Below are 21,128 nucleotides of genomic sequence, written 5' to 3'. Positions count from 1 at the left end.
TCTTTGTCCCCAACACCTTCAGCTGGCACCTTGCAGGGGAAACTGAGGCACCCACACAGTATTCAGAGAAAACATTAAGAACATTCCCACTTTATCACAACAGGTGCAACAAAATATAATACCGTATATTGAAACAGGCAAGTGCTGCTTCTGACTTTCCACTTTTAATTGACCCGTGTAATCTTGTGGTGCTGACGCGTTGTAGCTTCATTTTATATCAGCTTACAGGGAGGGAGCAGGGAGAGGGGGCGGGCACCACTATTTTGGGCACCACCAAAAATTATACAAACCTGCTGCCTATGAAGAGTAAGGTGTTGCATAAATTGCAGGAGATTTTTCTTAAACTCAAGGAGGGCTGGGAGCTCAGCATGTCCCCTTCCCTCCCTTGTGGTTTGTAGCAGGAATCCAGAGAGGAACATTATAAGAAACATGCCAGCAAGTCAGGTTAAGTATTGGTTCCTCATCAGCAGTATTCTTCATTAGACTGTAAGCTCTTAGAGGGAGGGATTGTAGGACTGCACCTGGGCTGCAGATGCAGTATAAAGAGAAACGGCTCCATCTGCCAGCAAAGCCTGCCAGCTGCATGTGCCCCTCCCTTTTTCTGAGACTGGTGCCTCCTGGGGGTTCCTGCTGGGCAGCAGAGCTCCACCCCATCCACACTGCCGTGGCTCGGGGCTCAGTGCCACAAGTCGCGTTGCTCGAGTGGTTGTCAGCGCACCCCGGAGAGGGCTCCAGGTGCTAACACAGGAGTTGATTTGGGGCTACATCATGACGGCTAATGTGAATGACGCTCCCTGCTTCTCCTCCCCGTTCATACAGGTCCTGCTTGGAGGTTTCCAATTCATCCACAAGAATTCTGTTTGGTAGCAAAGGAGTGAACTCCCCAACCCTTCCTTCCGCAATTAACCCGAGACTGGCTGTGTGATGGCTGCATCCGAGAGCGAAGGGTAAGTGGATTTAGGGGAGCTGGACGCGGGTGCAGTCAGTGCAGTACGAGCAACGTACACAAGCTAATGGCAGTAGTGCAAACTGCACTATCTGGCTGTAACCATTGCCGGCAGGCCTGAGAGGACACACCCCCGGGTAGGTGGATCACACAACAACAACTTTTTTTCTGATCTTATGCTGGCAGCAAAGGCAGCCATGCCTGCCTAATGTCTGCCAAGGAACCGCTGGAGACTGGCCCTCGGGGCTGTAACGGCTGCTGTCATTCATCTAAGTGGCTGGGAGCTGTGGCACGTGGATGCCCGAGGACTGCTCTGCAAAGGGAAGGAGCAGTTTATGGCCTTGTCTCCACTACATGCATAAATTGATGCTGAGCGTGGCTGTCAGCAACTGGATACCTCAGCCTGGGCTGAGAGCTGCTAAGCCACAAGCATAGAAAATGACAAACCGCGTTGAGCCCCATTTTGTCAAACTTCTAAGCTCATTTGGCTGGAATGGTGCTAATGCCGGTGGGCCAGATCCTCAACTGGTATCAAGCTAACAGAGCGATGCTGCCCGACAGCAGCTGGTGATCTGACGAGGGCTCTCCTGGCCTCTGCTTGCAACTTAACTGTGCTCACAAAGGTTTAAATGTTGTAGTGCACCAGACCAGGCCAAAGAATCCACAGGTTGATGGTGGATGCCAAATGAGACTGCTATTCAAAAGTACTGTCATGATTACGGGTTTGTTGAAGTGCGCTGGGTGTGAAATAGGACCACTTCTTTCTGCTGCAGGAAACAGGAATGGGAACATCTCAGTGAAGTATTTGAAGTTAAGGGGTGCCTGCCCTTTCTTTATCATTTGTATTCCCTTAGTGCCAGTGCCCACAGCCCAGAGCCAAAAAAGTAGCTAGGCTTCTAACTCATTGAAATCAACAGGAGCTAGGTGCCTAAATAGCATTGAGAATCTGAGCCTAGAGGGCCCAAGTGAGATGGGAACTCAGTGCTAGGTGCTTTACCAGGGCTCACCACACTGGTGCCTCCTGTTGGTCGTCTTGGGGATTAGCTCTGCAGGTCAGTATGCCTACTTCCAGTGGTGCCTCCCCCAGTGTCCCTTCTGCTCCTGGACCCTCGTCACTCCAGGGACCACGGCGTTCTGTCCTCCCCATGCATTCCCAGGGAGAAGGCAGCATTTCCTTGGGCTGCATTTTCTCCTTCAGCAGCACATGCTGTTCAGCCTTAGCTAGAACAGCAGAGCTCTTCCCTGGCGGCCTTGCTATTACTCAATTGTTGTTGTTTGCAGGGGTGAGTCTTTGATCTGCCATTGACCAATAGACCTGGCATAACCTCTGTCTTTGTCATTACAGGGGTTCTCAAAAATTACGGTTTGCCTGCTGGCTGATTAAACAGATCAACAGCAAAAACTACGAGGGGCTCCGCTGGGTAGACAAGGACCACACTCAGTTTCGCATCCCCTGGAAACACACTTCCAGGAAGGATATCAACCCTAACGACTACAAGATTTTCAAGGTAGGATCCCAAATGATTCTTTTTTTCCCATCCCCACTCACCCTCATTTCCTGCGGAAGCAAGTCCCAGTCCAGGCCATATATTGGATTTACACCAGGGTAATTAATTAAGAGGAACTGACAAAACGATCAGTGTTGATGCCCTGATGTTGTTCTGTGGCTTTTGCCTTACAGTGGTGGGTCATTGCGTGATGACCTTGCGTTGTAAGGATGCAGCATGGTCACAGTGTGGCACCAGGCAGTAGTTGGCTAGTGCCCTTTCATTTGATGGAGTCTCCATCCACCAGGGTATCAGAGCACAGAAGGGTTCCTTGGCAGAATGCACGCCAGGCCTCAGAATAATGACCAGCTTCAATTCCCATGGCTGTGGGAGGACCCCAATGACCCTGGTGGGGTTTGTAACATGTTCCATTACAGTATATCATCCAGTCACTTGCTGGCTCCATGTGCTGAATACATCTCTAAGTAGAGGGTGGTTCCTGGTAAACAGAAGTCAAAGCTGGAACTCAACCAGTGTGGAAGCTTGTTTCTGTCTGTTGTTTCAGTTATTTTCTTTAATAAATACCTCCTGTTTCTATACATCATAATAGGGCTTCTGCCCCTTCTGGAATGTCCTGGACTGTCCACATTTTAATGGGGTCTTCCCTGCAGACTGCAGCTTACAGGCAATTGAAAGGTTGCCAAAAGATTGGAATGACATTTTAGAATGTCACTTTTCTGAAATGAAATTTCAGAATTCTCCTTCCCTGGGAAATTTCAACCCTGCATTTTTCATTCCATTCCAGAATAATTTTTTCCCCCTGAAATTGAAGAATTTCCTGCAGAATGGGAATTTCAGTTTCAGCCGGCACAAGGCACGGCTAAGGGTAGGATTAGACTTAGGGTATGTCTTTGCTACTGGCCGGATCGGTAGGTAGCAATCGATCCCCGAGTGCTCTCCCATCGACTCCTGTACTTCACTGCCGTGAGAGACACAGGTGGAGTCGACGGGGGAGTGGCAGCAGTCAACTCACCATAGTGAAGATACCACAGTAAATCGATCTAAGTACGTTGACTTCAGCTACATTATTCATGTAGCTGAAGTTGCGTAACTTAGATTGATCCCCCCCTCTTGTGCAGACCAGACCTTAGATGCCACCCTTCCAAAGACTGATCTGGCAATAGCTCTCAAAAATCCTGAAGCTGGGATGTCTGACCACACTGAGAATTACAATAGCTGCAGTGTCATGGTTGGTAAAAGCAAAAACAATCTCCCAGTTGATTCTGCTTAACTTTTGTTTGTGATCTTTCCCTTGGCAGCCAATTAACTGGCATGTGCCTTGGAAAACAGAGTCTTGTTACAAAGAGTTGGACAGAGCTGTATTAACCAAGGCATTGGCTTTTTAAGCCAGAGATTGTGGGCTCAAGTTCTATCTGGGTTGAAAAGCTACTTTCCTGGGGGGGAAGGATAGCTCAGTGGTTTGAGCATTGGCCTACTAAACCCAGAGTTGTGAGTTCAACCCTTGTGGGATCCATTTAAGGATCTGGGGCAAAAATCTGTCTGGGGATTGGTCCTGCTTTAAGCAGGGGGTTGGACTAGATGACCTCCTGAGGTCTCTTCCATCCCTGATATTCTATGATTGTAGGCACTTCAGGGCAGGGCCTGTCTATCACTCTATATTTGTATAATGTACTGCACAATAGGGCCCCAGACACTACCATTATACAATAAATAATAATACAGACCAGTTCAGCAGTAGCCTATTGTAAGGAACAAGCCCAGCACAACAGTCATTGAGGGGTACCTTATAAGAAAATGGGATGGGGGAAATGGGATCCACTGATGATTTTTCCTAGTATTTCTCCTTTCCTTTCCATTTAACTCAATGCTGCATTGTATGATGCATGTCTGTATTTGGACTCAGTGTCCAACATGCTGTGATGATGGGAGATTGTATATGTACCTAAGCAGGGCATATTTCTGAAATCTTGCCAATATCAGCACCAGAAACCTCAGCATCCTAGGAGAAGTTTGGGTCAGGTTCTAAATGCTTGGGTGGTGGGGGTTGCGGGTTGTGTTTTAGTCCTGGACCACAGTAACGAAAACAGAAAGGGTTACTCCACCAATGTGGTATCAGTAGAGGTTGGGGAGGGAAAGGTTGGGGAGGTTTACACTTATGGCAAAGCGCTTGATGGGCTCCTTTAAAAAACCAATGTTGCTAATGGAGAGCTTGGAAGGAATTGTACAGAGATCTTCATGCCCTGCTGCCCGTGAGGCTAAGATCAAAATGGCTTTCTGCATGACTGCACTGACAGACTGCCCCTTCTTTAATGCCTTCCCACCTGTCTTCTCTCCCCCCATCCCTCTCTTTATGGAAAGGCCTGGGCCATAACCAGCGGCAAGTACAATGAAAAGCTGAAAGATCTAGCCAAGTGGAAAACCAACTTCCGCTGTGCTCTGAGAAGCACAAATATGTTCCTGATGGTGCAGGATAACTCAAAGACCTCTGAGGACCCTCACAAAGTGTATAAAATCATCAGCCCAAGCCCTGATGCTGTGACAGCTGCTAATGCCCTGACTACTAAAAGTAAGGATGCTGGTAATACAGGTTGAAGACAGGTACAGACAAACATTGTTCTGATTTGTGCATGGAGTTCTATTCTTTTACTCTCTGCCTGGCATCAGTCCAAATAAAATCATAGAATATCAGGCTTGGAAGGGACCTCAGGAGGTCATCTAGTCCAACCCCCTGCTCAAAGCAGGACTAACCCCTGGACAGATTTTTACCCCAGATCCTTAAATGGCCCCTTCAAGGACCGAATTCACAACCCTGGGTTTAGCAGGCCAATGTGCAAACCACTGAGCTATCCCTCTCCCCCCCAGTATCATGTGAGAAGAGAGGGGATTTTAGGCAACTGCCTTTAAAAAAGACCATGGGAGGGGGGGCAATATTTCAAAAATACTCATCCCCCAGCAGGTCCTAGTGTTCTCAGTCAATGGGAGCTGCTGAATACTCTTGAAAATCAGGGCCTGTGGCCTGAACTGTGGGTGATATGGTTGGAGTGAGATCATGGTGTTAGTGTTGCTCCCTGCTGGTAGGGCAGATGCTAACAGTACCAGATGTTTTCCAAGGGAAATCTCACTACCCTTCTCCCGCAGATTTCTGCTTTGAGCAAACTCTGACCTAGTTACACATGCACTACCCCGTAAAGTCAATGGGGCTGTGAAGGCTATGGTGACGCAGGTGTCACTGAGGGCAGCTTTCAAGGCTTCCCAACAAAGTGTCCAAAAGATCACAAAGAACTGGATAAACTGGTGGCATTAAGGGCAACATTTTCAGGAGTGCCCACTGATTTTTGGGGGCACAACTCGAGACATCGTAAAGGGGCCTGACGTTGAGAAAGGGGTCTGCATCCGCCCTCCGAAAACTAGACCTCTTCAAAGTGTCTCAAGTTGGGCATTCAAATTCACCAGTCCCTTTTGAGAAGTTAGGCCCTTGGTGGCTCCAGTTGGGCTCCTAAAACTTGAGGGAACCCCAAATTAGTGAAGGGTTTTCAAAATATGGGCCCTAAGCCCTGAGCAAATCCCACTTCTGGGAACTATGGATCATGCTTAACTTCCCGTGTCAGAAATTCCATTTGCTAAACTACTGGTTTTTTCCTCCTCATCCCTGTGTAATTTGCTGTTGTCTTTTAGACAATAACCTGCATGACAGTAAAGAAGACATCCACCCCCATTCTGAAGAAGCCCCTAATCTGCACCACCGTATGCCAGAGCAACTGCAGGTACCAGAACTGGGGATGGGAGAAGCTGGGGAAGTGCTAAGCTTGAAGGATCTTTCGAATCATCAGAACCTCATAATGTTTCACTAAACTTATGTGGCTCATGGGAAATTACAATGGATAAACTCCTTCCCACCACCTCCATGCTGCAGAGCTCTGACTCAATCAGCATCACTGCTAGAGCCCTCCATATAATTGTGTCCCTAGACCAGGGATAGGCAACCTATGGCATGCGTGCCAAAGGTGGCATGTGAGCTGATTTTCAGTGGCACTCACACTGCCTGGGTCCTGGCCACCAGTCCAGGGGGCTCTGCATTTTAATTTAATTTTAAATGAAGCTTCTTAAACATTTAAAAAACCTTATTTAATTTACATACAACAATAGTTTAGTTATATATTATAGACTTATAGAAAGAGACCTTCTAAAAATGTTAAAATGTATTACTGGCACGCAAAACCTTAAATCAGAGTGAATAAATGAAGACTCGGCCCACCACTTCTGAAAGGTTGCCAACCCCTGCTCTAGACAATGTCCCTGGGAATTGCTTGTATGCTGCAGGGACAGAATCTGGACCCAGGAAAACAGCTGGGCAAATGATCATGCATGTCTTTTTGCAAGAGTTCATGTTTGCAACACCAAATTGAAATATACACAGGAGCTAGCTCCTGAGCTGCAATCACAGAAGATGATCCAGCTAAGTCTTCTCACAGTGTGAAAAAAGTTTTCCACAATGGAATGAAAGTTTTTGGCTGGGGGAAAACGGCTTTTGTCTGCTACTGATGTAACCTTTTCATGCACACAGTGGATTGAGGTGAGGAGGGAACAAAATTTACTTGTTCTGATTTTGGCATGAAAACATCCAAACATTCAGGACACCCTCTCTCCCCTCCAGCTCTTCCAGGAACCTTCCGTCTCTCAGAGGCCTTGTCTACAGGAAAAAGTCTAAAATTTAACTAAGGTTGTGACTCAAAATCAGTTAAGCTAAACAAGGGCAAATCCTTGTGCGGACACTTCTGGTTTCATTTAAACCAGTCTTGGTTTGTGTAGCTTACGTCCGTTGGGAATCAGTTTAAAGCTAAACTAGAGTAAGCTACTCTTAAACTGCAATGAGTTCCACCCCGTTGTTTGTAGCAGTTTAGCTGAAATCAGTTTTAAGTTAACCTGGTGCAGCATTCTCACGTAGGCCTAAGATCTTGGGAAGATTCTGTTGGCTCCTGTGGAACTACTCTAATTCACACCAGTTGAGAATCTGGCCCCTGGATCACACTGGGGGAATTGTCTCCATTCCAGCCACCAGTGGCCATAGCTGCAAACCCTCATGTCCATAAAGAAAGACACCATTTGCATCAGGGGTGTTTATCCCTGTGTCAAGCAGTTTCTCAGCCCCTCCCTCTTGGATGCCTCTTCAAGACAAGAACGCAAAGCGTATTTGGCTTGCATACAATGGCGTAGCCAATCTCCTTGGCTCAGGCTGGCCGTAGCTGGGACTCGCATGTTTCTGCTGGGCCACTGGGAAGCAGCAAGTTCAGCAACAGAGTGAGGCCATGCCTGAATCCACTTCACCGCTCAAAGTCTCTCTGTGAATGGGTGCCTAGAAATGCCCAGCTAATTGTGGGGATGTTGCTTTACTGATGCACTTTGTCTCTCACATATCTCTGTGATGAACCCAATAAAACAAAAGGAAAATGGTCTCATGCTTTGTTTTGCAGCCGCAGATAGAATTAGATTTGGAGATGTTGTCACTGGAAAACCCTCCCCAAGGTAAGTTACTTGCTGATTTCTTTTTAAACACAAATGATTGAATTCCAGAAGATAAAACCCAGAATAGAAACCATGGTGCTGCATATGGCCGTGTGCTCCTCCATTGTTTGTTCATTGAATCGGATCCCTTTCCTGAAGGCCTAGTGGCTTGGGCACTGGACTGAGAGTTGGGAGCCCAGGGTACCCTTCTCTGCTCTGCCACTGACTCATTCAGCAGCGTGGTTGAGTATCAGCATTTCCACATGCCCTGGGGTAGGAAACAGGATGAACTAGCCAGAAATTATCCTGAGGCATACAGACTTTGATTCAAAGCCCTTGCCTCCTAGTGCAAGAGCCCTGAGGCTTTTCCAGCTTTGTCTGGAATTCTGGTGGAATGTCTGTGTTGCATTTAATTCTTAACAAATAGAACAGGAATGAGTAAATGTAATACATGCTTGGGAACCCTAGAGGGAGCTTAGGGAAGGAGTCAGGAGAGAACAACAATATGGCGGAGCTGATAAACCTTCGCTCGCATAAGCAGTTGAGTTTAATCCCTGTTCACTTCAGTTCAGATTCAGTGCCCAGCAGTTGGACCGTGGTCTGATTGGCTTTAAAACCAGCCTATTCAAGATCAATTTGCAACCGAGCAATCAGTCAGAGACACTACCCCATAGTCGGTGGGTCACCGGCAACAAGTCTGCCAAAGAACCCCTGCATGATGCCATTGGGGGCAACAGCCTCAGGCAGGTTCAACCATGGTGCTAAGGTCAGTGGGGAGACAGACTTGGCCAACAGTGTCACACCTCCAACAGCTCCCTTTGGCCATGCATGGTGAGGTCCTAGCCAAACCTCATGGGTAGGAGCAGGGCTATTGCAGGCTTCCACCATGCAAAGTGAACTCCTGAGGAAAACCAGTTTCTAGTGGGGCAGGTGGAGAGATGCGTGGGGGAAAAAACTTGTGACATGCATAGAGAAGTGCATGTGATTGAGCTCATCCTCTGCTCTTGTTGCTCCACAGAGATGGATAGCGGGCAGAACGAAAGGCCAGCCTATGACCCTGGCAGGAATCCACCCCAGGGCTACACCACCAATAATTCAGCATCAAACGGCTACCAGTGCAGTCCCGACACACTCCAGTGGATTCTGCAACAGTGCAACTTAACCCAGAATGACTGCAGCCCGCAGCAGCTGCCGTGGGCTCTGGATGGAGGTTTAGATCACCGTTCAGGTAGGCCGAGGCCTCAAAGAGCAGAGCAGAGGCACCTATGCTTCATAATACAACTGGTTCTCATTGGACTCTTCATACTGCACCTGAGTTAGAAGCATTGGGTGGAGAGCATCGGGACAGTCCTGTTGTATTCCAGGGATGAGGGAATCCTGCCCTTGCTTCTGATGTGCTGGTCGAGAGCTGTGGTTCTTCACTATCTCATACCAGCACGCCAGCAGAGCCTCCTCCCACAGCACCGGCAGTCCCAGACAGGAAGCCGATGGGCTGCAGGAAAGTGTCTAGGAGGTATCCCTCTAAACAGCTGCTCCCTCCAGCCCATGTACTTGGCTCAGAAACGAAGTGGCAGGTTATTGTACGGCATCTAAGCAACAACAATGGAGAGGACCTAAAGCAGAGGTGCCCACTCCGTGGCACTTGAGGCTCTTAATTGTGCCCCCCTCCCCAAGGGCAACTGTGTAGAAGAAAATGCGCACTTGGTCCTCGTTGAACGTGTGTCTCTGAGCGGCACCATGTGACTTTGCAATGCGGTGTTTGTATCAGCCCAGTTGCTGCAGCAAGGTGAGGGGAGCACCGCTGCCCAGTCAACACCCGCTGCATCTCCCTCAGCAGCTCTGGTGTCAGCCAGAAGCACAGGGAGCAGCTATTCTCCCTTTCCCCTTGCAGCTGCTCAGCAGCACCCCTGCTGGCTGCCTGCTGCATTACAGGCAAGAGAGGTTGATCTCTTCCCCGTGGGGCTATGGGTGCTATAGGGAAAGCAGGACAAGAGTTTGACTAGCACAGTGTGGGTCCTGGGGGAGAGCCTGGCAAAGGACTTACTCCCGTTCCCCATACAGTCAGCCAGGGCAGCCCAGGAGAAAGGAAAGCCAAGAGCCATTTTGATTCTCTGCCCCATAGCTGTGACCTCCTCCTCCTGCATGCCCGCTGCTGAGAGGACGTCTAGAAGCCAGCTGTGCTGACTCTGGCTCCTGCTGGGGACGCCCCCACATAAGGGAACAGTGTTGTCCACTCTCAGAATTTTAAGTTTTGAGTCCTGGGCTATTTGATATCTTGTAACGCCCCAGCTCCTGGAGTCATGTGATGACACAAAATTCCCATCTGTCATTTAAAAAATGAGAAAAGTTTCTAGCCCTCATGGTTGCTGAGAACAGCTTGAAACTGTGAACTTCCGAGACAAATGAAAAGAGCCCCAAATTGGGGGCAGGGGAATGCTTATTTTCGGGGACTTGCATGATGATTTGAGAGCAAGATAGGTTGGTGACACCATGGGAGTCCTGCTGGGTAAGTTCCATGCCTGCCTCAGCAGTGGAAAGCAAGCCAAATTTTTGATTGGGACCTTCCCACCCTGCCCTTTCTGAGACTTCTGATCTTCAGGCTGGGAAGCTCTGGCACCACATCTCAAACAAATGGCATGGGTCATTCACCCTGCCCACTCTGAGACCAGACCTGTGCTAGCAGTGGGCAGCAAGGGCCCTTCACTGAGCTACTCACCCACATCGGGTGTGTTACAGCTGGGTGGATCAACCCGTGAAGTCAGGATCAGCCAGTAGCAATGAAATCCATCTCGTCTCCCTGTTTGGATTCCCAAAAGTGAGGTTCCAGGTAGGGTTGGGAAGCATGGGAAGGGCATTGCGATGGCAAAGCTTTAACCAATAGGAAGATCTTGCGGCATTTCCAGAAGGTGAGAGAGCACACCCAGCAGCTACTGAATTGTCTAATGCAGTTGCTAGCATGCTGCAGTGCCTTACCCAACTCTGGTAATTAACACTGGGTTTCTTCCCCTCAATCAGAGGAAGTGCCATATGAAGACAGCCCAGGCTATCCAAACCAACATATTGGCCAAAATAGCTACCCACAGCAGGGGAGCGGAGTGGCAAATGGACCAATGGAGAACTATCACCAATCAGTTGGCCAGTGGGTGACCCAAACTATGGCAGAGACCCAAACCTTGCAAAATGCTTATGGCCCTTCTGCTGCCTCACTTCTACAGCAGCCACTCCCATCCAGCACAGTTCCTGGCATGAGTCAGCTTCTTAATAATGCAGGTCAGTATATCCCCATTATCTGAGACTGGCTGGTTTAAGAAGGCACTGGTCAGATCATTGAGCCCCACAATGGAAGGCTATGCTCGCCCAAGAACAAATGAATCAGATACGTAACTAGGCTTGGGAGGGTTAGGTTTTTAATTGGTAAATGTTGGTAGACATCGATTTCACTCTACACAGACAAGCCGAGGAATAAATATTCCATCAATAAAAACTGAACTATGCAGATTAGCAGCATTTTTCTTACTCTGCCTAACCATTTACTAGCGTTTGGCTTAGGCTATGGGCTGTGTACATTCTGACCGGTGATGTCGACGATTTGTGTTCTAACAGTTATAAAGCTGTAGCTTTTTGAAATCAAGGTCAGTCGTTAAAGAATTAGTGCCTGGCCTGCCCTGCTGTCTGACCCCCTCCCTTCAGTTCCCACAACTGTGAACATTTAAATTGAAAAAAAAATGCATAAAATAAACCATCACCATTGTCCATCAGTTATCAGAAATAAACACCGAGCTCTGCCAAGCCTATTTAGAGCCGATACCGCACGCGAAGCCAGTTTGCCCGAAAAGCTCAGCTCCAGTTCAGCAGTTAAATGAAGCTCTTTGCTAGATGTAAAACTCCCCCCATTCTCTTGTAATTATTCATACCGCACCAGCAGGCCGTGAAGTGCTTTAGGGGGACAAAGTCTCTGTCCCAAAGAGCTTCCAGTCTACGTAGTGTGGAGGATGGGAGGCAGGAAAAGGAAAACTACCAAGCAGTGACGCAGTGCACGTATCTGGGCAGTGCTGCCCTTTGTGCAGAATTGTGTTGTTGTTTCCTTCTCTTTAAAAATTTATCCTTTTTTTTTTTTTTTTTTTGGACAGTTAGTTTAGGGCTCAAAGCAGGGGGTTTTCAGCAGGGACTTTAGAAGAGAGTGGAAAAGTGATTGACTTGAGGACTGATCCAACACCCATTAAAGTCAGTGGAAGGACTCCTAGGCCTACTGGAAACTCCCATTGGCATCAGCGGGCATTGGATCAGGTCTGTAGGCAATGGCGGGTTCCAGGCATAAGGGCACAGCACAGTACAGTTGTGTGGGATGTATACAAGGACCAGTTAGTCACAGGGAGCAGTGTGGGTGAGGAGAGCAGAGCTAAGCAGAAACTAATATGTTCATTACTGCCTAGCTGTCTCATAAGCCTGTTGTTTTCCATCCTAGCGGAAGTCCTGTTTGAGGGGAGACCTCACTACAATAACCACGCGGGCATTCAAAGCACTTTCCTGAGTGAAGCACCTACAGGAAACGCAGTGATCTATCCAACGCTGAATGACCCGGGAGAGAACAGTTATCACCAGCCGGCCAATCAGTGGGCAGCCCCAGCAGTGCTGGAGCAGAACAGGTTCACCCAGCCTGCTGCCCCTCTCCCAGAGCAGCAGCATCCTCCCAACACAGCACCATCACAGAACAATACAGGTCAGTGAAGCCACCCCAGCTGCCTGCCCCAAGCACAGAGTCCATCAGTCACCCACCCCTGCCTCTTACCTCTGAAGGCGAACAAGAACTGGGCCAGGGTAGGCAACGCTTTAGGAAAACGCAGCTATTGGAACCGAATGGCACCGGCCTTTCCCACCCCACCCCTTCTCTTGCAGATTTAGACATCTCGGCTTCAGGTTTGAAATAGACACCCCGCCCCACCCCAGTCCACATCTTAGCAGCCCCGTCTCCGCTTGTGGAGGCAGATTCAGGAAGATCCATCGGGTTCATAGACATGGCACTTGCATGGAAAGTGGGGACCAACTGCAGGGATGAACGGGTACCATAACACTCAGGCAGTGCTCTGCTGAGACTCCCAACAAGGGTGCCAGTGGATGCCAGGCGTGGGGACGATGGGCTCAGCATGTTGGGCTAATCCAGCAGTCAGTGGAAGTGTCTTCAGTGACTTCAGTGAGCTTTACATTGGGCCATTGACAAGCAGCCTGTTAGGAACCAGAGAGCACCTATTCCTGCCAGGCCCTCCTATATAGTCCAAGCATTCCCTCATCTCTTGCAGAAACTATTCCTCACAATATGGACGTCACCATCTATTACCGAGGGAAGTCACTCCACGAGGTGCAGGTGGCCACCAGCAGCTGCCTGTTCACGTACAATAACGAAGACCTTACCATGGTACCAGGCTGCGCGCAGGTGGTCTATTTCCCAAGCCCAGATGAGCTGCCTGACCGAAAGCAGGTCCAGTTCACCAGGCAGCTGCTCCTGAGCGCAGGGCTGCTGCTGGAGCAGAAGCACAAGAAGATCTATGCCAAGCGCCTGAATAAATGCAAGGTCTTCTGGGCCCTCTCCAGGCAATTGGCGAACATGGCTCAGAACCCTGAGTCCAAGCTGCTGCCACGTGGCACAGAGATGGAGATCTTCGACTATGAGGTGTTCTCAAAGGGTGAGTCTGCGGCTGGGTAGTTCTTACTCTGTCGGGCCAGATTTATGGGTAGTAGTTAGATTAGCCAAGATAAACTCCAAGGGACTTTATTTACCATATGTTTGCACCATGGGGCTCCAATATGGTTGAGGCACATATGCTGATCATGGGCCGGAGCCCAGCCTGCATAAGCACTGGACTCCAGGTTTTGCCTGGGTGCTTCAGAGAACAGAGAGAACGGCCAGGAGCAGGGGTGAGGGAACCCCAGAATCTCCTAATCAGAAAGCTCCTCTCATGGCCACCATCTCCTGACCATCCCAGGACAGTTTATTTAATCCAGCCAACTGAATGCCTTCCTTGTCCTTGCGCTGCTAAAACCGTCCTGGTTCCTTTTACAGAGCTGAAAGATTTTAAGGAACATCAAAGGGCTGCATCTCCCGACTTCACCATCTACCTTTGCTTTGGGCAGTGCTTCTCCAAATCCAAGCCCAAGGAGTCCATGTTAATCCTGGTGAAGGTGAGCCAAGAAGCATCGTTCTCCCTCAGCTATGGAGGGATGCGCTGGCTAAATGCCAAGCATCATTAGTCTCTGGTGGGATGGTTCAGTGGCTAGTGCTCATTCACTGATGGCCAACTCCATTGGTTGACTTCAGTGTTAACGTAGAGCCGCTAAGAGGCTGCACCCCTTTCTGCATGGAAAGGTCCGTGTAGCTGGTGAATAGCTAGTGCTTGAGTGGAGATCCCTGGATAACCAGTGAAGAGAGATTTACCGCCCCCCTCTTAATTTCATAGCCACACCACAAAGACGTGGGGAATCCTCCTCTGCCTCTAAAGCTTTACAGTCCTGGGAGAGTAACTAAGCATCTCTTTGTAGCTTAATTATTAGTCCTCTTTGACTACCCAAATTCCCCTCCCATGAGCCCTGCCAATGCACGCACCAGTCCTGGCTCGCTGCTGTTCGCGAAGCATGGGAACGCTCAGCACCCTGACACTACCACGATGGGCACCAGGGTAAGAACCGAGACCGATCCGATGGGGCTGCAGCGTAGGCATGAAGGCCTTCTAGGGAAGAGCCCCAGTGCAGGAAACCCCTTTGGTCCAGGCACAGAGCCAGCCCTATGCTGCTTCCACAGCAGCCCCCAGTGCAGAGCATAAGCAAAAGGAAAGAAGAGGTGGATCAAGCATGGAAAGGCTGTGGCCAAGGTCAACCTGCACAGGGCTGCATCTGGGGTTGCCAGACATAGGTGAGAGATGAGCTTGCCCCACTCTTGCATCCCAAGCCCTCACTTCCTTGTCTCTGGGCATTGCTGACAGAGCACGTCTCCCCCAGCAGTCACCCCCGGGGGCAGGGGACCAGACGAGGCTCTGACGGGCCCATTCATGTGGCTCGTTCAGAAGAGGCAATGCGTAGCAACGTGGCAGCGCAGGTGAACACCTCCTGAAGAGTGTATGTTTCTCTCTTGCAGCTGGTGCCTAAGTTCTGTGAGTATTTCCATGACATGGTGCTGCGGGAGGGAGCCTCGTCCCTGAACAGCGGGAATGTGAGCCTCCAGCTGTCCAGCTGCTTCAACAGCTTGTTTGACCTCATTGAGCAGTACAGCATGCAGATTAACTGAACCTCCTCCCCTCCCTAGGACCCAAGCTGCATGTGTATTGGCCAGTCCTTGCCTAGGTCTCTGGCTAGCACTTCTGAAAACACTTCTGCCTTTCCCTCTTCCACTTGCATCAGTTTGCTCCCATCAGAAAACATGTGGGTGAGATGATGGGCAGCCTTGTGGCTTAGCCACATCACTGGGACTCAGTAAAGCTGGGTTCAATCCCTGCTGTGCCACTGGCCTCCTTAGTGACCTTGGCATCTCACTGCATCTGGGTCTCACTTTCCCCATCTGTAAAATGGGAATATTCATTACCTCACAGGGTTGTTGTGAGGAGAAATGCATGTAAGGTGCTCAGATATTACGGCAAGAGACAGATCAACCTTCCCCACTCTGGGCCACCAATTGAAAATAGAGATTTTTTTTCCTCAGCTGAAACAAACAGGGCACTGTGCTCTGAAGGTAGAAGCAAGAGAATCTTCCTGTTTCCAGATGTCAGCAAGAAAGTCAGGGCACTGGGGGGGCAGGGGGAATACTCATCTACAGCACTGCCATGTAATGATCTTGTGCCTCCATCTGGGCTGAGCTGGCTGGATTTGAAGCTGAGTGAGGTTGAGTTTGGGGTTTTTTTTGTTTGTTTATTTTTAAAGAAATGGGGATGTTGATGGGGGGGGGAGGGGGAGAAAAATCCTTAATATCACCTATTGCTGAAGTGAGTGAAGCAGGAGCCCTCGGGGTGGATTATACAATAGCCCTGGTCAGCTCTCCTGGGGTCACAGGGTTGGTACAAGGAGAGCTAATCCGTCTGACAGAGGCTAAGGCCCAGCTCCTAATGTCTATTGATTTGAATGGCAGTTAGGAGCCTAAATACCTGAGGATCTCTAGGTGGGCTTCTTTAAACAGCTGGCCCATGCCTCATGCCCTCCGCTTACCACAGTGAGATGAGAGGGAAAAGAAGGAGAATGAGTAACACCCTGAACAGTGTAGTGGAGGGGAGGCCCGGAAGCCATGACAGGCTGGTAGTGCTCCTAGTGGAATTTTGCCATTGACTTTCCTGGGAGCAGGATCAGTCCTATTTCAAAGTAGCTTGTGCCCTCAAATGTGCCTGGCTGAAAATTTAAAGTTTATAGCTCAACCCTGTATTCTAACCTCTCCACACACTCTGTCTGAGGTCAGCCTGCAGGCCGAGCTGCACTCAGGCCCTGCACATGTTGTATGAGCCCCTTCACCCTACAACTCCTTGTCATCCTTGAGCAGGGAGCTGCATCTGCCTAAACCAAGTCACACCGACAACACTTCACGTCATTCTTTGCCAGCTTCTTGCCCCATAAAGCACACTCCCACAAGAGAAACACGCTCCACATTCATGTAGGATAGTCCACCATACTGGCTCCCTACCCCTTTTTCTGTCCTGCTTCCCTTGGACACCACAGCACGCACGTCATCTGATGAGCACACAGCGCATATAGGCACAGATCCATAAAGCTGGCACTTTCCTAACCAGAGGTGCTCAGGGAAACCAGTTGTTTTAATGGACATAGGCCAGTGGTTCTTAAACTATGGTTCACTGACTGACTACACCATCCTCCTTGTTTCCTGCTCTCTCTCACCTGTCTTGTTATTTATTTATTTAGTACAGTTTGGGAATGCTTGTAAAGGGCACCCAGAGTGTAGGCTGGGTGCTTGTTTATTTTATTTTTTTTTAACTGCAGCGTAGCCAAAAATCTCAATTCATTAATTGCCTTTCAAACAGCTGCACAGGCACTAAGTACCGCCGGTGCCTTGCCCATGTTAACAGTAACGCTAGTTGCCATCATGATAAGGTGCAATCAGAGCAACGAAGCTTGGACGGCGGGATGGGTCATAAGACATTAGGTCATGACCAACACTGGGTCAGTATGGGAAGCCCTACTGCTGTAGGCTACCATTATGCAAGCAGTTTGGACTCTGACAGGAGACCTGTATGAAACCACCATCACACACTGGGCATTATTTTTTCCTCCAAAAGCAACTACAGATATTAGCTTTAGGACCCTTCCATGTCCTAGCTTAGCTGTGCTATTGCTAAGACACCCAAGTATCACCGTGGTATCTGAGCACTGAATATCTGTGGAAAGCAGCAAGAGGAAGATGAGTGTCTCTTCCTCTTTTTGCTTCCCCACAATTCTGAGCTGTATATATTTGTTGTGTTAACGTGGTTCCAGGTAGTTTCAATTTTATGTAATTTTAAATTTCTTGCATCTCATGAGTTTAGTAACTGAGGGTGAGTGAGGCAGTAAGTGAGTCATCACAATGTGTGCGTGTATTACATAAACATGCACAGAGGTTGGCATCCACACCAGCAGCTCTGATTGCTTCCTCTTTTCCTTTAAAAACTGCTTATATCTTTATACATGTCATCCTGACTGAGCTGTGAGTCTCACAAATGCAAGTGTCTCAAGGACTGACAGCTAAAAGTTTGATTTAAATAGAAAAATTAATAGACTCCAAGAAGTCTCATCCTCTGCCCTTCCTTTGACCAGCCAAGGGCATTAAGAAAAAGAGTTGGGGAGGGTGGGTTAGAAATCAGGGAAGCAGGTCTTCCCAAACCTATGCACTGATGGAGCCTAACATACCTTACAAAGGGTGAGTGAAATCCTGGCCTTGCTGAATTCAATGGGTGTCCTGCCATTGACATCACAGGAGCCCGGATTTCACCTGCTGTGTCTGGCAGAATGTTAAGCACTAATATTAAAGTATAATTTATAGAACACATGCCCCACCATGGTACTTTCCCTAGGTTTTCTTTACTGCTTAGATTGCATAAGTAAACTGTGCACATTTGGTTTTTAGCTTCCATTTATTAGCACAGGGGCTCTGTGTTTCATCCACTTCGGACTTTGGCCTAAGTTTTCAAAAATGATTTTGGGGGACATTTTTTAAAAGGGCCTGATTGTCAAAACGTGCAGAGCACCTGCTTTCTCAAAGGCTGTCAAGCCAGCACCCACAAACTGAACCCCCCTGCAAATCACTCGTAAACTTAGGTAATTATGGGTGTGTGCACAACTGCCTGCTCCTGGATGGAACGTCACCTGTTTGACAGGTTCCCATCAGGGGCTAACCTGGAGGACCAGCACCTGAGCAGCTAGAGAGGCCTTTGGCTTTGCAGCTATACTGCAACTTCCAAACAGAAACAAATCCCTTTACATGGGCTAGGATTTAATTCGGTTGGTGTGTCAGTCCAGCCCTCTCCCGGCCAGCCTGAGGCTAGAGAGGGGCTCTCCTCCTGACATCTTGTTCTGGAGTTCATGTCCACACAAGGGAGTTGGTCTTTGTTGCTGCTGGCCTCACAGAAGTAGTTCCATCACTAGCAGAAAAGCTTTAGGGGTCTAATCTGGCTCCACTTGAATTCAGTGGCCAAAGTAAGTGTTTTCAGAGGGAGGTGAATTAGCCACAAGGGACTGCTTGCCTATAACATGAGGAAGAGATGGACAAGGGCAAGAGAAGGGATCGGGCGGAGGGAAGACATGAAAGCAGCAGGTCAAGGCGAACAGGGGTAAAAGAGCCCCACACACAACTGCCAAGCCTCTTCTCCATCTTCTCTATAGAGCAGCAGCAGGGCTCGGGCCTCCCAGAGATGGCTTCTAGCTCAGCTGTTGACTTTAAGTAACATTTGACTTTATTAATATGCCTTTTTCTAATGTCATGTCTCATGCAGCCCCAGGGTGTTTGCACTCTCTGTAGAGAAAGAATTGTATTAACTGGGAGAGGATTGCACAGCCTGAGAACGCTCCGTGCTTAATGAGACGGTAGCCTGACAGGGCATAACTTGTGTAGCAATGTAAGGGCAGTGTGGGGGTGGGATGGATGAGTCACAAGCCAGTCACTCGGAAGCAGGGTCATGGATTTTATGGAATGTCTCTAGATGTTGCAAGGGAGTCAGAGTCTCGCCCATGCAAGCATATGTAGCTCCAACCAAGTCAATGCAGCGCCAGAGCCGGCCCACTGAATTTAATTTAGGCAGAGAGTGAAACATCTGGAGCAGGGGTTCTCAACAGGGGTCACAAGATTATTTCGGGGGGTGGTTGCAAGCTGTCAGCCCTGCACATGTCAGGTCTCCAGCTGTCAACCCCCAGGTGTGCCAGGGCTTCAGCTGTCAGCCCAAGCCCTTCACAGCTGGGTGGCTGGAGAGCAGGGGCTGCTGGCCAGGTGCCCAGCTCTGAAGGCAGCACCGCCCCCAGCAGCAGTGCAGAAGTAAGGGTGGTATGGTATGGGAGGGGTCATCACTTTTTTTTGGCAGGAGAGTCATTTACAGCCTGAAATATTTTCAAAGAGGGTCCCAGCCAAAAAAGTTTGAGAACCCCGATCTTGAGAATGTGCTGGCAGGGAACTGAGCAAGAGACCCACCCCACCCCATCTACAGTGCCGCTCCTGTCCAAGCACAGCTGTATGTCAGTTTTAGTCTGTCCACACATGGCATGCTGCACAGTCATGTTTGTAGCCGTACGTTATGGACAGCTATCCCACTCTGCCTCAGCTGCTGGGGAGAGGGGCTGAAGATTGTGGGTGTTTAATAAGGCACAATGAGCTTTGGGGCAGGCTGACCTCCCACCCACACAGCGAGGAGGCAGGAGAACCGGCTGTCAGTGCACACCCGATTAGGTGGTTATCTGCTGTAACGAGGAAGGTCCACTTAGAACCTAGTTACAGCCTGATAATGATGCTCACGAGAAAAATCAAAGCACGGTGTATCCAACATGATTATGTTGCCAACAGCGTGTGTGGACATGAACTGGGTAGGGAGGCAGCCGCAGTACAAGCTGTACGGTAGAAGGGCCTCTCGCTATTGCCATGAAATGCCAAGCTGATCTGAGTTGGGTGCTACAGATAATTTTGCCTTTTTAGTAACATTACCCTTGTGATTTGATTTAAAAATTGCCTAACTCACATCACAGCTTCAAGGAGAATTTATTGTGTTCTCTCACACCCCCGTTGTGATCATGGGAGTGCCATACAAAGCAATACATTAAAGCCTTTCATTTTTCTTCTCTTCAAAACTTGGGCAGCAGAAGGAAGTAGGAAATAAAAGAACACTAATGACCAGCTTCTTCATACTGAGCCAGAAAATCAAATTGCATGGCTCAGCATCTGCACTGTACCTTTGGGAGGCAATCAATGGGGGTGTGTTAATTAAATATGGATTTTTTTAGTGTACTTTTTGATACTTGGTTAATTACTGCTCCTTCCCATATGATGGAATAAACGGGCTGCTTCCCCAGCGGTGGTAAACTGGCATAGCTCCTAACACAAATAATGCTTTCAGCAAATCCAAAGACCCGGAAGTTCTGGTTCTTCATTAACAGGCATGAGGTGAATAATGTTTCTTAGTGAAGAAACAGCAAAAAGTCCTGTGGCACCTTATAGACTAACAGACGTATTGGAGCATGAGCTTTCATGGGTGAATACCCACTTTGTCGGATGCATCCCACAAAAGCTCATGCTCCAAGACGTCTGTTAGTCTATAAGGTGCCACAGGACTCTTTGCTGCTTTTACAGATCCAGACTACCCCTCTGATTAGTGAAGAAACAGGGCCTTGATCCAAAGCTTAATAGGAGCCTTTCCAAAGCCTTTCAGGGGGTTTTGGATCCAGCTGCTAATGTTGAAGGTATCGTCAAATCTGAAAGCTTCTTTCCATCTTGATTTAAGAAATGTTTCTTAGAACTGAAATGGAGGTGAACTGTAATTCTCTTCTAACACCAGGTCAGTTTTCAGATTTTGTGCCCATTTCTTGTGTGTAATCTGCATAGTGCAAACCTTTCAGCTACTGATGAGAGCGAAGCTCTCTGTTCACAATGCTCTTCTTGCCTGTGCTGATGCATAGATAAGTGCCCTTTTCTGCTCGTGTGTCTGTGTAAATAAATTAACATTCCACTGTCC

The 21,128-nt window shown here is 48.7% G+C and overlaps 1 protein-coding gene across 1 annotated transcript in view; it reads left to right on the top strand.

The window, feature by feature from the left end:
• IRF7 (interferon regulatory factor 7) overlaps positions 1-21,127 on the top strand; it is a 24,822-nt gene extending 3,695 nt beyond the window's left edge. The window contains exons 2-12 of the mRNA XM_032773445.2: positions 820-947; positions 2,292-2,454; positions 4,813-5,020; positions 6,130-6,218; positions 7,926-7,977; positions 8,975-9,184; positions 10,972-11,226; positions 12,422-12,676; positions 13,254-13,637; positions 14,015-14,133; positions 15,083-21,127. Of these exons, the coding sequence (XP_032629336.1) occupies positions 925-947; positions 2,292-2,454; positions 4,813-5,020; positions 6,130-6,218; positions 7,926-7,977; positions 8,975-9,184; positions 10,972-11,226; positions 12,422-12,676; positions 13,254-13,637; positions 14,015-14,133; positions 15,083-15,232 (1,908 nt within the window). The 5' untranslated portion in view covers positions 820-924 and the 3' untranslated portion in view covers positions 15,233-21,127. The remainder of the gene's footprint in view (positions 1-819; positions 948-2,291; positions 2,455-4,812; positions 5,021-6,129; positions 6,219-7,925; positions 7,978-8,974; positions 9,185-10,971; positions 11,227-12,421; positions 12,677-13,253; positions 13,638-14,014; positions 14,134-15,082) is intronic.
• Position 21,128: the final 1 nt, after the last annotated feature.

This window comes from Chelonoidis abingdonii, chromosome 4 (assembly GCF_003597395.2).
Source record: "Chelonoidis abingdonii isolate Lonesome George chromosome 4, CheloAbing_2.0, whole genome shotgun sequence".
NCBI lineage: Eukaryota > Metazoa > Chordata > Testudines > Testudinidae > Chelonoidis > Chelonoidis abingdonii.
Note: the sequence above shows the minus strand (reverse complement) of the source record. Positions and strands in the feature narration are given on the sequence as shown.